The sequence below is a fragment of the Sturnira hondurensis genome, unplaced genomic scaffold (genome assembly GCF_014824575.4).
Source record: "Sturnira hondurensis isolate 20B ecotype Veracruz unplaced genomic scaffold, ASM1482457v3 Scaffold0004136, whole genome shotgun sequence".
NCBI classification, from domain to species: domain Eukaryota; kingdom Metazoa; phylum Chordata; class Mammalia; order Chiroptera; family Phyllostomidae; genus Sturnira; species Sturnira hondurensis.
The window spans coordinates 14,604,465-14,619,943 of NW_028076767.1; the positions used below are offsets into that span (position 1 = coordinate 14,604,465).

Sequence of the window (15,479 nt, forward strand, 5' to 3'; positions counted from 1 at the left end):
TTTAGGAATTGTATCTGTACCCCTTATGGCTAAGGGTGAGGGGTGACCTTTGGAATGCTAGCCACAGGAGACAAAGCTTGTCTCTGGTAGCAAATGCTGCCTCAGTTTCCTCTCTTTGCCCCCAAAGCTTGGTCGGAAGTCAATGACAGATAAGATCCCTCACAGCGGGGTGCAACCTAAGGCAGACTGGATCACTTGGGAGGCTTTCATGGAAGGACTAGGGTGGCTGTAACAAAGAGCAATGGACTCTCATGCCCCGCCCCCCTTTGTCAAAGCCCGAGTCCTGGCGTCTTCTGGGAGAAGTGCTTCCTGGCTCTAATCCCCTTAGGCCTGAATACCTGTTGGGGAGGGGTGCAGCTCCTTCCCTTCTAGAGCGTGTGTCCTGGGGAAAAATCTGGCATCACAAAGACTTGCTGATAAACCTGTGAAATCTGCTCTGCTAAGAGTGCTTTCATTCACATGCTAAGGGTCCCAGAGGAAATGAGCATGTCTCCCAAAGTTTCTGCAATTCTCTTCCTGACAGACAGTGATGCCCTCAGATAACTTTGAAATGTTATCTACTGTTTGATCCTTGCCACCCTGTATTCCTGTGTATTACAACCCAATAAAAGGCTATGGAGCAGGGGGCTCGGGGGCCATTTTCCTCCTTGGAGAGACTGGCTGCACCTGGCCTTTGTCTCCCCTGAGAAACTGGCCACAGCCCACTCCTCCTCCCCAAGCAGATCACAGCATGTCTTGCTTACTATTCACTCTCGTCCGTGGCGCTCGGGGGGACGAGAGAGAGAGAGAGAGAGAGAGAGAGAGAGAGAGAGAGAGAGAGAGAGAGAGAGAAAGAAAGAAGTCGCCCCCACAGTACACAAAGNGAGAGAGAGAGAGAGAGAGAGAGAGAGAGAGAGAGAGAGAGAGAGAGAGAGAGAGAGAAAGAAGTCGCCCCCACAGTACACAAAGTCCTTTAGATAAGAATGTGGACCCAAACAACTTTTCCAGACTCATCTCTTATTTTTCTAAAACTGCGTAATTAAAGCAGGGTAAAGAGAGAACTGAGGACAACAGGGATAAAAAAGTTAAAAGGCAGAAGATCAAGAATAACAGGTCCAACAGAGTCAAATGACTTTTTTGTAGGGAGTAAACTGGAGAGACAGGAGGTGGTGGTCAGTGAATAAAACAATTAACACTGAAATTAGGGAGGAGGTACAACTTTTGGCAATGACTAGGTCTACAGTTTAGCCACAAGAATTAATGGCTGAGGCAGGGTACATAATAAAATCACTGGGGAAAGGGGTAAAAGATCTGAGAATTTATAGAAGACTACATATAAGGATATTAAATTCACCAGTGATAGCAATCTAAAAAACTAAGAAGCAAAATCCAAAGCTGAATGATATTTTTTGACAGAGGAGAAAGAAGGGTCTGAAGTTGCAATGAGGCACCATGATGTGAGAAATAGGTGTGAGAACACTATCGGTGGGGATGCAGAGTGGTGCAGCCACTGTGGAAAACAGTATGGAATTTCCTCAAAAACTTAAAGATGGAACTGCCTTTTGATCCAGTGATCCCACAGTTGGGACTATGCCCTAAAAACCAATTCAAAAGAACCTATGCACTCCAGTATTCATAGAGGCATTATTTACAACAGCCAAGTGCTGGGAACAGCCTAAGTGCCCATCAGTAAATGAGTGGATCACAAAACTGTGGTCCATTTACACAATGAAATACTATGCAGCAGAAAGAAAGAAGTAACCCCTACTCTTCGAGACAGTATGGATAGAATTGGAGAGTATTATGCTAAGTGAAATAAGCCAGGCAGTGAAAGATAAATACCATATGGTCTCACCTGTAAGTGGAACCTAATCAACAAAACAAAGAAACAAGCCAAAAAGAACATGGAAATAAAGAAGAAAGTGACAGGGACCGGGGTGGAGGGGCATGATGGGGGAAAGAAGGGGAACATGTACAAAGGACCCATGGACAAGGACAATGGGGAAGGGATTGTCTCTGGGAGCAGGAGTTGGACAGGGCAGGGGAGAGCAACAGGGAGAAAAACAGGGACAACTGTTAACTGAACAACAATATAAAAATTAAAAAGATAAGACAAAAAAGAAATAGGTGTGAGAAATCAGTCATCATTTAAACAGGCTACAGGGGATACGATGCTCTCAGAGACAGCCAGACTTCAGTTAGAGCAAGAATGTAATAAAAAAAAAAGGCTAAGGGCACGGGAGCTTTTACTTGACTTACTATGAATGGGGCATGTTAGGAGATAGGGATGTGCAAGAGACAGAGTTAGAAAAAGTAATACTTTGTATGAGAGTAAAAGTCCAGGGTGATAAGGAATTATTCAAGAGACCAAAGTTCCTTGTGTCGATTGACATAAATAGGAATAAACAACATGATGAGACTAGGAGTTAAAAAGCAGTTAACAGTTGTAAGATTCTGACTTTTAAGTTCTTGCCACAAGAGTTCTGGGAAACCCATTTACCACCTGCAGATGGAAGCATGGAAGAGAGAGAAGTTGTCTTTTTTCCACATATTCACGATGAAGCCTTCCCTGACTATTCTAGCCTGAAATGTTCCCTCCGCTCAATTTCTATAGTATTATCAATACCATTAAACAAGTTTTCATCTATTTAAATGTTCATACACTTTTACATCTACTTTCTCACTTATACTGTAAGCACTTTCAGAGTATAGGTCATATCATAACTGTTCCAGAGCACCTAACTCAAGCTGTGTCTAGATGCTGTGAAGAAGTCAAAGGAGAATGAACGCTGTATTAAAATTAACAGATGTGAAATTTAGGTCATCCTCTACTGAATTCAGCATTTAAGTTATTAGACAATCCAAACTCTTGGGTGATCACATGAAGATAAAATGGGAATAGACAGAAATAAAAATACTTTATTTATTAAAAGATTTGGGCATGACAAAAATGGCTTTCAGTACCCTCCCCAGCTGTAAAGATCTAGAAATTCTTATATCTTCTACTATTTTATGACTTGATATATGAATCATCTCATTAAACCTCTAAGTGAGAGAAATGTGGAATTGCCTAAGATATAATCATATATTCTTATGGCCTTAGAGATCAGTTTACCAACTTTTATTGGGCTAAGATCAAAAAGCTAGATTTGTACAGAATTCTCTGGGTGTTGCTGATCAGAAAAGAAATCTACTGTGTTGGAGTAGAAGAATGTGTTAGGATAAACTGTAAGTATATAAAATGTATTTAGTTAGAAGATCTGTAAAGGAATAATTATATGGTTCTAGTTAACTAAGTCAGTAGAAATAACACACATTAAATTGATGGCTATTAGAGACTGTGCCACTGTTAAGTGTTTCCTCCCATTGTGCCAAAGTCTTTATATATTGTATTTCCTGACTAAATGTAATAAAGACATTACTGGTGACTTAGATGTCAGAAAAAAATAATAAACTAGACTAATAAATGTGGATACAAGTGAGAATATACTCTGTAAAAACCTAAGAGGTCACTGGGGAATCTGAAAGAATGAATCCTCAAAAAATATTCATTTTATGAATTAAAAGTATGAGAAAGATTTGAAAGAGGCCACAGTGTTCAAAACTGGTGCTATATAAATTTATGTATTTTTTTAAATATATTTTATTGATTATACCATTACAGTTGTTCTATTCCCCCCCTTCAATCCCTTCCACCCACACCCTCCCTCCCCCACCATTCTGCCCCCCTTAGTTTATAACCACGTGTCTCAAGTTCTTTGGATTCTATATTTCCCCCACTATTCTCGCCCTCCCCCCTATCTATTTTCTACCTACCATCTATGTTATTTTCTGTGCCTTCTTCCCCCTTCTCCCCCTCCCACCCCCCTGTTTCTAACCCTCCATGTGTTCTTCATTTCTATGGTTCCACTCCTGATCTAGCTGTCCTCTTGGTTTGCTTTTGTTTTAGGTGTGGCTGTTAAAAGCTGTGTGTTTGCTGTCCTTTCACTGTTAATATTTTTCATCTTCTTTTTCTTATATAAGTCCCTTTAGCATTTCATATAATAAGGGCTTGGTAATGATGAACTCCTTGAACTTGACCTTATCTGAGAAGCACTTTGTCTGTCCTTCCATTCTAAATGAAAGCTTTGCTGGATAAAGCAATCTTGGCTGTAGGTCTTTGGATTTCATGACTTGGAATACTTCTTTCTGGCCCGTTCTTGCCTGTAAGGTCTCTTTTGAGAAATCCGCAGACAGTCTGATGGGTACTCCTTTGTAGGTGACTGTCCCCTTATCCCTTGATGCTTCTAGGATTCTCTCCTTCATTTTAGTCTTGGCTAATGTAATTATGATGTGCCTTGGTGTGTTCCTTCTTGGGTCCAACTTCTTTGGCACTCTCTGAGCTTCCTGGATTTCCTGGAAGTCTATTTCCTTTGCCAGACTGGGGAAGTTCTCCTTTATTATTTGTTCAAATACGTTTTCCACTCGTGGCTGTTTCTTTCCCCCTTCTGGTACCCCTATAATTCGGATGTTGGAACGTTTAAAGATGTCCTGGAGGTTCCTAAGCCTCTCCTCATTTTTTTGAATTCTCATTTCTTCATTCCTTTCTGGTGGGATGTTTTGTTCTTCCTTCTGGTCCATTCCATTGATTTGAGTCCCCGTTTCCTTTCCATCACTATTGGTTTCCTGTGCATCTCCCTTCATTTCAATTAGTTTAGCCTTCATATGTTCCTCTAATTTGTGACTTTGTTCCTCTAATTTGTGACTATAATCTACCAGTTCTGTGAGCATCCTGATAAATAGTGTCCTGAATTGTGCTTCTGAGAGGCTGGCAATTTCTCGGTCGCTTAGAGTTATTGGCTCTGGGACTTTGAGTTCTTCTTGTGCCATCTTTCGGGTTGTTCGTGCCTGTTCCATAGCAGGATCAGAGCCCTAAAGTGTTCACTAGAACAGGGCAACTCAGTCGCTGGGTTGTGACGTTGTATGTGGGGGCGGGGTCAAAGAGGGACAATGGCTCTCACTGGTCTTGCAGGGCAACTAAGTCGCTGGGTTGTGACGCTGTATGTGGGGGCGGGGTCAAAGAGGGACAATGGCTCTCACTGGTCTTGCAGGGCAACTAAGTCGCTGGGTTGTGACGCTGTATGTGGGGGCGGGGTCAAAGAGGGACTATGGTGTCCTGTCCGCCGCCTGCCGCCACGGCCCTCACCGGTGCCGCAGTTGCTGCCGTCACTGGGCCCACGCGTTTCGTCCCACTGCACGCGAGTGTGCCACCGCCGTCAGCCCTCGATCCCTGGGGCCTGCGTGGTCTGTCTCACTGTGCGCGAATATGCACCCGCGGTCTGCCCCGCACCCCAACTGGTTCCCGTCTGCCTGCGCGCCTGGGTCGGGGGCCCTGTCCTGCCCGACCCTGCTCGCTGCTGGCTCCGCCCCTCTTACCGTCCCCGTTGAACGGTTAGATGTAGTCGGACTTCTGTATAATTCAATTTTCTGTCCTTTGGTTGTGTCTTTGTTTCTCCAAACCTTTGTTGTATTCAAACTTGGTTGTGGGAGAAGGCACAGTGTTTCCACCTATGCCTCCATCTTGGCGGAAGTCTAAATTTATGTATTTTGATTTCAGCACTAATTCATGTAGTATTCTACTCTGTACTATGCACTGAGTAAAGGAAATACAGATTAGATGCATCCCTCCCTTCCAAAAGAGGTTGTTGAGAAAGGAAGACAGAATGCAGTTCATTGTCAACAAATTAAAAATGACAAAATAGGTCTCCCTTGCCTGAGTGCCAAGTTGCCCTACTTATATGGGGAAGGAAATATACTTTAGGAAGAAGATGGATGCTCATTGTTGAGGCGTTAAAGCTCTTGAGGAGCAGACATTTGTAATGAAGGAAATTTCTTTAATATACAATGCTCGAACTTCTACAGAGTAAAAAATAAGGACATCCAACTTCCTGCCAAGATGGAGGCATAGGTGGAAATACTGTGCCTCCTCGCTAAACCAAAATTAAGGACAACAAAGATTTAGAAACAAAAACACAACCAGAACAGATAGAAAACTGAACTGTATGGAAGTCCGACAACCATTCAACCATACCGGTAAGAGGGGTGGAGTCGGCGGCCAGGGAAGAGAGGTTGTGGCAGGAAAAAGTGGTGGCTGCCACACCTGGGAGCACAGGTGGCATGGGGCTAGCGGGCCCTGGGCTCAGGGAGGAAATGAGCAGAGCGCACAAGGGAGCTGGCTGACTGTGGTCACACATTCACACACAGATAAACCAGGCAAAAAAAGGACAGTGATAAAGTCCCCACAACCCAGGGCCCCAGTGCTGGGAAATAAAGCCGAAAAGCACTGATTGGAGAAACTGTGAGGAGTTGAGATGCTGGGAGAGACTCCCAGGCTCACAGGAGAGTTTGTTAGAGAGACCCACAGAGTCCTAGAATGTACACAAGTTCACTCGGTAACCAGCACCAGAAGGGCCCAATTTGCTTGTGGGAAGTGGCAGAAGGGCCTGAAATCCGAGAGAGTGGAGCAAGCGCCATTGTTCTCTCTCTGACCCTGCCCCCACATACAGCATCACTACCCAGCTACTGGGTTGCCCCACCCTGGTGAACACCTAAGGCTCCGCCTCTCATACATAACAGGTACCATCAGACCAAAACATTATGGCTCAAGAAGAACAGCTCAAAGCCCCAGAGCCAATACGTTTAAGCGACCAAGAGATAGCCAACTATCAGATGCACAGTTCAAAGCACTGGTGATCAGGATGCTCACAGAACTGGTTGATTTTGGTCGCAAATTAGATGAAAAAATGAAAGCTACGCTAAGTGAAATGAAGAAAAATGCACAGGAAACCAATAGTGATGGGAAGAAAACGGACTCAAATCAATGGAGTGGAGAAGGAAGAAAGAAACAACCAAACAGAAAGGAATGAAGAAACAAGAATTCAAAAAAATGAGGAGAGGCTTAGGAACCTCCAGGACATCTTTAAACGTTCCAACATCTGAATTACAGGGGTACCAGAAGGGGAAGAGGAAGAGCAACAAGTGGGAAATTTATTTGAATGAATAATAAAGGAGAACTTCCCCAATCTGGCAAAGGAAATAGACTTCCAGGAAGTCCAGGAAGCTCATAGAGTCCCAAAGAAGTTCAACCTAAGGAGGAACACATCAAGGCACATCATAATTACATTAACCAAGATTAAAATGAGAGAATCCTAGAAGCATCAAGGGATAAGGGGACAGTCACCTACAAAGGAGTTCCCATCAGACTGTCAGCTGATTTCTCAAAAGAGACCTTACATGCAAGAAGGGGCTGAAAAGAAGTATTCCAAGCCATGAAACGCAAGGACCTACATCCAAGATTGCTCTATCCAGCAAAGCTTTCTTTCATTTAGAATGGAAGGGCAGATAAAGTGCTTCTCAGATAAGGTCAAGTTCAAGGAATTCATCATCACCAAGTCCTTGTTATATGAAATGTTAAAGGGACTTATTTAAGAAAAAGAAGACAAAAAATAGGAACAATGAAAGGCCAGCAAACACATAGTTATTAACAACCACACCTAAAACAAAAGCAAACTAAGCAGACAGCTAGACTGGGAGCAGAGCCACAGAAATGGAGATCACATGGAGGGTTAGCAACAGGGGAGTGGGAGGAGGAGAAGGGGGGAGAAGGTACAGAGAATAAGTAGTATGGACAGTGGGGAGAAAATAGATGGGGGAAGGGCAAGAGTAGTGTGGGAAATGTAGAAGCTAAAGAACTTATGATACATGGACATGAACTAAAGAAAGGAATGTGGGTGGGAGGAGTTGCACAGGGTAGAGGGGACTGAAGGGGGGAAATGGGACAACTGTAATGGTATAATCAATAAAATATATTTAAAAAATGACAAAATAGAAATATGCAGAAAATGCTATGGAAAAAGTCAATAAGTAACTAAGTCTGGCTGGGAACAGAGGGAGACTCCAGGGACTCCTTTAACAGTGTGCATAAACATCAAACATAGAAATCAAATACACTAAAATCAGATTTATGTATATCTCCCATCTCTACTATATCCAGAGTGGGGCAAAAGTAGGTTTACAGTTGTTCAGATGGAAAATAATAATTAATAAATAATAAAAGAATAAACTATTTTGTGCACTCACAACTGTAAACCTACTGTGGCCCCGAACAGAATAGAACACGAGAACCACTTAAAAAAATTTTAGTTATCAGTAATTTAAAAGTAGCAAAAAAAAAAAAAAAGGAAAAACACCCAAAGCAAAAAATAAAAAACCTACCAACCAAACAAACATGACTGATAATCAGCCCCAAGCTAACTTTAAAATATATCTGAAGAGACATCTGCCTTCATCAAAAAAAAACCAAAAAAACAACAAACCAAACCAAACACTCAAACTTTCAAAGTTGGAACTAAAAGAATACTTTCTACATAAGGAAGGGACATTTAAATGACAGTTCATCTGAATTGGAACTTCTCTTTGACTATACTGCTTCCACAACCATGGCTGGGATGGGGGAAGAGGGTGTGCCCCCCCTTTAACAATGGTCTAATTGTGGGCAAAAGACTTTTCCTTGATTCCTCATAGCACAGCGGAAACAAAAGTGGGACATTCAAAAATAGTGGAATAAAAGCTAAAAGATGTAAAGAAGAGTAAGATAAAGAATGCAAAGACAATACCATAAATGTAGGGGATACAGATTATAATAAGCTACCACTGATTTATCTTTAATTTACAATTCAATAAATGTGCCCCTTCCTTCTCACTCTGGGCTACCAGCCCCTCCAAAGTCTATGGCCACCATCACAAAAGAGGACCTTCCTAGAGACCCAGAACCTGTGTCAAGAGGGAGCCACTACACCCACTACCATAATCTCCACTGCCAGTTTTCTGAGTTTCTGCTGTTGGGTAAGGCCCTGCCTCTTCCCAGATTGATGGAAACACAGCTCATTAGGGCTGTGTCACCATTCTTCCAAACCTCAAAGATATACAAAGTGATCCCAATAGCACTGATGTTCCATGGAGGTGGGAAATGCGGGAAGTCATTCCTTCAATTCTCTTTTGTACCAATTAAAACCTTAGATAAATGATAACCAATTTAGCTTATGCAGTACCAGTGGGCTTCTAATTATTAAGACAAAAATTCAATTCAAAATTTTTAAAACTACAAACAATATTTTTTGCAAAACAAAATATTCACAAAAGTCAACAAGTTTCTTTTCTCCAAAATCATACATTTAGCATTATGTTCTGAACTCGTGATCTATAGACTTACTCATGAACCTATGAAACAGGTAAGGATACTATGTTGGTTTCAGATATTATCAGACTGAGAAAAACTTCTAATTTTGGAAAATATCTACTTTATAAATGAAAATATATGCAACAGGACTTCACAGGATTTCAGTTATTACAACTAAAGCTGAAAACTGCAGTGCTCATCCGAAGGAATAGTTCTAGTATTTCTCCAAATAATATCTACTTTAAATAAAGTCACTGAATCCACTTGTAAATTATTTCCCTTTGGCTGTCACATTATTCAATATGCTTTCAAGGAACATGATGATGAAAGAAGAAAAACACCTCTTTCTAACATAACCATACTGGCAAGAACATCAACATTATCAGTATTCAAAGAATGTCTTGGCAGGTTAAACCTTCATAAAAAGAAGGAACACTATCTAATCCAAGATGTCAAAATAGCAATAGTACTTCTCATATTATGTGTAATGCGATTGTTTGTTGCTAATGCAAAAGAAATTTCAAAACAAAAAGAAAGAAAAATGCCAATATTGTCATGTTTAAATTTTAAGCAGAAAAAATTCTTCAGAAAGCACATAAAATATGATGAAGTTAGCATGTTTAAAAGAAAAAGACCAAGACCAGAACTGTACTCACTGTTCAAAAAGGTTTAATAAAATGTAGCAATGTAATTTTGGGAAGTTTAACAATATACTTTAAAATTTTAGGCATAACAGCACTATTAAAATAAAAAAGTAGAAAAACAATTTATACTAAGAAAAAAAAAATGAAGATAAGACTGCTTGATGTATTTTAGTCTGTGACTTTGTTGTGTAATAATAGCTAATACCTAATTTTACTGTAAGATTTTTGATAATCTTACATGGTATAACACTCTCCAGGACCTGAAATTACTGAAGGCCACTGAGGGACTTATGTTTGCTCAATATACTGTAAGTTCAGAAACACTGTCCTCCAAAAATAATAAAATGCAGTATATTATAAAATCCTTCTTTCCATTACCCAAAGAAAACACCTATACTGATGATTATAGTAGCTGGGAAAATAATATAAACTTATCCAAAGCTTTTGATATATATATATGTATATGTATATAAATATATTGTAAACTTTATATATATGATACACATACTTGACTTTTATTCATTTCCATTACATGAAGCAATAATTTTGTTTTATTCTTAGATTGTTTTCTCTTATTCAACTTTTCTCTTTAGTTGTACTCACTTTTATAAATATATAGTTCCTATCTTAACATTTTAGTTTTCCATCTATTTTCCCTTCCTGATCATTGTTTCTTCTGTCTTGGAGCTTTTTTGGAGCTTTTCTTAATTGGGTAAACTTTTAGTTACTAACTGCCTTTTGGATCAAGAGGTCATAGGGTTATTCATATTAGCAGGATGAGCCTCCATCCATCAACATCTTGAGGAATCATAGCATGGTAGAGCTGGAAGGGACCTTACAGTATCATCCGGTTGAGCTCTATGCCAGAAGGAACAGGTGGTTGACTGTTTTTTATGCTTTTTTCTTTTTAATATTTTTATGACCAAAGATTTTATCATAATATTTCACAGGAGCTTGGTTCAATACCAAATCTTCTTAATAACATGTAAAAACACATGGAGTAGAAAGAAAACTGGATGAAAATGGTTATGACCTAAGCACTATCTATCTATATTTACTTACTAGAAAATATAAAATGATTTTTTGATTACTCTGAGAGAACTCCTTTGATCACTCTAACTTCAAGTTCCCACACAAACAGAAATAATGCTGTCTAATTCACAGTTATTTTAAGTGCTCTGAAACCTGGAAGAGAACTATATAAATAAAGACCGGCAATTCTGTAGGCATGTTAGTTTAAAATTCCATCACAGTAATTTACTAGCTGTGCAACACAGAGAAAAGTACTGAACCTCCCTGAGTGAATTTCAGAGGACAATTGCAAAATGGGTATGTCCTACCTTACTTGATTGTGCCTGTGGATTATAGGTGTTTAATGCACCTGCATAGGTCCTGGCATTATGTAGGTCCTTAATCAATGTTAATTCCTTACTACCCATCAGACTTTCACACTTCTGCTATGGTTCTGATCTTCTTCTGTTAATTTTTTTCAAGGAACACATTTAGAATTTTATGAAAAAGAATCAGAAATTATGTAAACCTTTCTTTCCTCTGAGATTTATCAATCAACAAAAGTTCCTCATCAGCCCTGCTTTGAAAAATGGAAAAAATGAGGTAGTGATTCCTTTAAAATACAAACTCTTCCAAACAAGAAATAGTATGGAATAGATGATTAAAAATGTCAAGTGTGAACTCTTAGAGGAAAAGAACAAATCTTTATTTGTCTTCATATTTATGAAGCAGTCAAATATTCCTTGGATGGAAGAGTTTGTTGGTGGAATGCAGATCTTAGAAATCAAGAACTATAGATTCAATCAGATTGTATATAAATATTAGGTAAAGAGTCTTTATTTACTAAGATTAAACTAAACAAATGCAGGAAAAATTTTGAAGATTAAATATCTATCTGATTTAGATAAAAATACACTGTCCCTTTATTACATATACCCCCCAAAAATCTTATAGAAGAACAGTAACACTTACCTTGTTATGAATAAAGAGAATCCTTAAGTCCGGTTTAAGTATTCCATAGCTTATGAGGAGATCTAGGACCTTTTTTATTTCATCTTTACATTTTTTAGCAGTGGAGTAAAATTGCTTTCTTACAGGTAGATTCTTAAACAATCTTAAAGCAGTTACGGTTGTACCTATTGGCAGATAAGAGGAAAGCATATTTAGATGTGGAGGGAACTCCAGATCTTCAAATCCATCCACAACCAGTAATTAACCCTTTCTGTCACTGAAGCTCAGTCCTCTTCCAACTTTGGCAACCCAAGGAAAACTCAACTTTCCAAGCTATTCTGATTCTGTGCTAGATAGACTCAAGATAGTCTTCTCTTTATAACAGAACTGACCTACTAAGAATGATCTCTTGTATATGGTATAAACAAGAATAATCTTATTTCTACCACTGCAGAGAAACATGGGTAGAAATAATCTTATTTCTACCATGCAGAGTTCTCTCCGTTGCATGGCCCAGATAGTAACCTCTGAGACTCATAGCCCAGTGGTTTGTAACTTTCTGAGGACATGGACTGTGACTTCTGCTGTGATACCACCCTGTATCACAGCACACTAGAGGCTCTAAGTTTCCACCACCCAAACAGCGGAGGGAATTGACCTCTTGTGGCTACATCGGCTTCCGCCTTCCCTGGGCACACCCTCAGTTTTATGGCAGATTGAGAAGAAAGCTCAGAAAATGATGAAGACCCTGTCCTCTCTGCCAACAGAATGTAGTATCTTAAAAATTCTGCTGGTATTCAAACTACCTGGGGATGCTTATTCTACACTTTAAAATACAACACATAGGCATCTATATAGCATACATGATAACCTTCATTATTTCACAAAAGATTCTTTAAAAAATTTTTATTTATTTATTTTTAGAGGGGGAAAGGAGGGTCAAAAAAACATCAGTGTGTGGTTGTGTCTCGTGCATCTCCTATAGGGGACCTGGCCCACAACCCAGGCACGTGCCCTGATTGGGAATTGAACCAACGACCCTTTGGTTCACAGGCTGGTTCTCCATCCATTGAGCCACATCAGCCAGGGCTCACAAAAAATTATCTGAAATATCTAATTGCCTGACTTAATTTATGACCATCATCTTCTGAACAAGTACTCAAATGGAATTTTTTAAACTGTGAATTTATTTAACTAAAAGTTGAATAACTAAGTGTTGAATAAAAGCTTAAATAGGTTTAAAAAATTATATTACATAATTATCAAGTTAATAATTAGCTTTTGTTTAAAAAAAAAACTTGAAATCAAGACCATTTTTCTTCCAAATTCTTTAGCATAACAGTTGTTCTAAAAGTTATTATCTGCTAATTCAAATATCTGGATGATCTGTGAGTTTGGTTATGTGAACTATTTTTTCTCTTGACTATGAATCCCATTTTCCTTTCTTTCATGACTCTCAATATTCTTATTTTTTGCTAGACATTGTATATAAAAGAACATTAGATTATGAAGTTGATACCACTTTCCTCCAGAGAAGGCCCTTCGACTGTCAAACAGCTAGAATGAAGAGCTGATCTTTTCAATATAATCAGGAGTTTATTGTGTTGGACCTAAGTTGCCTCTTCACTTACTTCCAGTTTCAAATATCTTGAAGATGTGAATATGGAAACAGGTCTATTCCTCTAGCAAGGCTTTGGGACCTCAGCACTGAAAGACTCTAAGAGCTTTCTTTCTGTCTTTAGCTCAGTCCCAACGTTCTTCATCACTTGCTTACTCAGTAAAACTCCTGAGATTTGGCATCTGGGGTGAACTAGCAGTGTTTGAGGATTCCATCTTCTAATCTGTCAAATCAACTCACGTGTGGCTATTAAAAGTTCAACTGGTTACTCCTACGGCCATAAAAGGTCCCTTGCCTACAGCAGGTCTGCTCTTTTGCCCGCTATGCCTCCAGACTCTGTTAATGTTTCCAGGGATGCCAGTGGCCACCAATCTCTAGTCACAGAAGAGGCCATCTTTCTTTTCAACTTAATTCACTTAAACTTCTTTGTGACATAATTCTTTAGTGGGTTTTTAAAAATACAAATTTAAAAAATTGCGTTTTTCTTCTTGCTACACAGAGAGCAAAGGTCTCTTGATATCTACATCCATCAGTCTTCTCTTGCTGAAAGTGTATACTCCCATCTCTTCTGAACTATCATTTTCAAACTCAAATGTTCTTTTCTGCAAATTTTGCTAAGTTTCCTCTTGGCAGCTATTGGCTGCTTTTTACTATTATTACCTATTTACTCATCTGTGGCCTCTGCTAGTGAGTTCCTTTATTCATCTGGGTTCTCTACTAGCTTGTGTTCTCAACTATACTGGTGTACACTGTACCTGTGAATAGATGGTGTGTAGAAGGGCAGGGAGAAATCAGCAGCGCAAAATATAAATGTGTTCATGAAAGAAGAAATATATGTTGATTTTTAAAGTATGTTATATATCAAAGACCACAATATACATCATCCATATATTAATTGATAATTGCTTTAGCAGCTAAAAATATCTTCAGAGACCAATAAGCCAAGAATTATATGTTGAAATAAAACTTAATGATGGAAAATTTTGCTGATTCCAAATAAAATATACAGCCTTAAAAAAAGTACCAAGTGATACTGACCTATAGGGAAGAAGCTCTGGTATACTATCATATTTTACAAGAGAACTGCTCAGCTCTCTAACTTTAGCACATTCTAAAAACACCAGAATTAAACGGCAGCTCTGTGATATGCTTCCTGTTTTATTTTTACACAATGCCTATGTTATGCCATTAATATAGGCAGCTATTTATATTCCTAATGTCAAGACTTATAATTGCTTGAATATATCAGAGTTTCCTTAAACTATTTAATAAAGTTCCATTCTCAAGATTAAAAAAATCTTTCAATACATGCACAATCAACATAGCAGGGATTTACAAAGAACATGATGCTCTATTCTAATAACAGGGTAGGGAAAGGAAATAGCCTCATTGGAATACTTTAAATATACTACTTTTGACATCCGAGAAATTCCTAAGGCACAAGAAGAACTAGGAGGTGTTAAAAGAATTTTTCCAGGACGGTAAATCAATTTAGAAAGCTTAATACTGATTATCTAGGGTAAAGGGAATAGAAATGATGACAAAAATAAATAACTAAAACAAATATTAGAGTACTTGGTAAAAGAATTTAAAAGCTGAAGACTTATTTTTATATTTACTTTTTTAAATGTGTAAGTGATCTCACTTACTAAATAACATACTATTAAACACATAAATCATTCTAAATGGCCAAATTATCCCATTAAACAGATACCTATACCAGAATTGGAATCTCTGGTAAACTATTTTTAGACATTTTTAAACGTTTTTTTTTAAAGGAGTAATAAACTTTCCAATGCTTAAAAAAGATTCTCTTGCAAGTTGTCCCTGCATCTACAGGTGTCATGTTATCAGATGATCTGAGGAGTAACTGCTAAGTAAGGATATTTACACGACAGCAGAAATTAATCTACAAGAACTCTAAATGCACAGGTATTAATTAAGATGGCTGAACTGTAGTTTTATCTTACACAGAAAATATTTAAATGGAAACTGAATGACAGCTGGTGGTGAAATGTGAGTCCGTGATTCAATCACTCAAAAACTATCAGCAGGAAGG

The 15,479-nt window shown here is 38.7% G+C and overlaps 1 protein-coding gene across 3 annotated transcripts in view; it reads right to left on the minus strand.

Annotated features, from left to right (window-relative positions):
• Positions 1-15,479, minus strand: part of PMS1 (PMS1 homolog 1, mismatch repair system component) — an 89,398-nt gene that overhangs the window by 49,104 nt on the left and 24,815 nt on the right. For all 3 annotated transcript variants that reach the window (XM_037043765.1, XM_037043763.1, XM_037043764.1), the window contains exon 5: positions 11,824-11,987. In XM_037043765.1, coding sequence (XP_036899660.1) covers positions 11,824-11,987 — 164 coding nt within the window. The remainder of the gene's footprint in view (positions 1-11,823; positions 11,988-15,479) is intronic.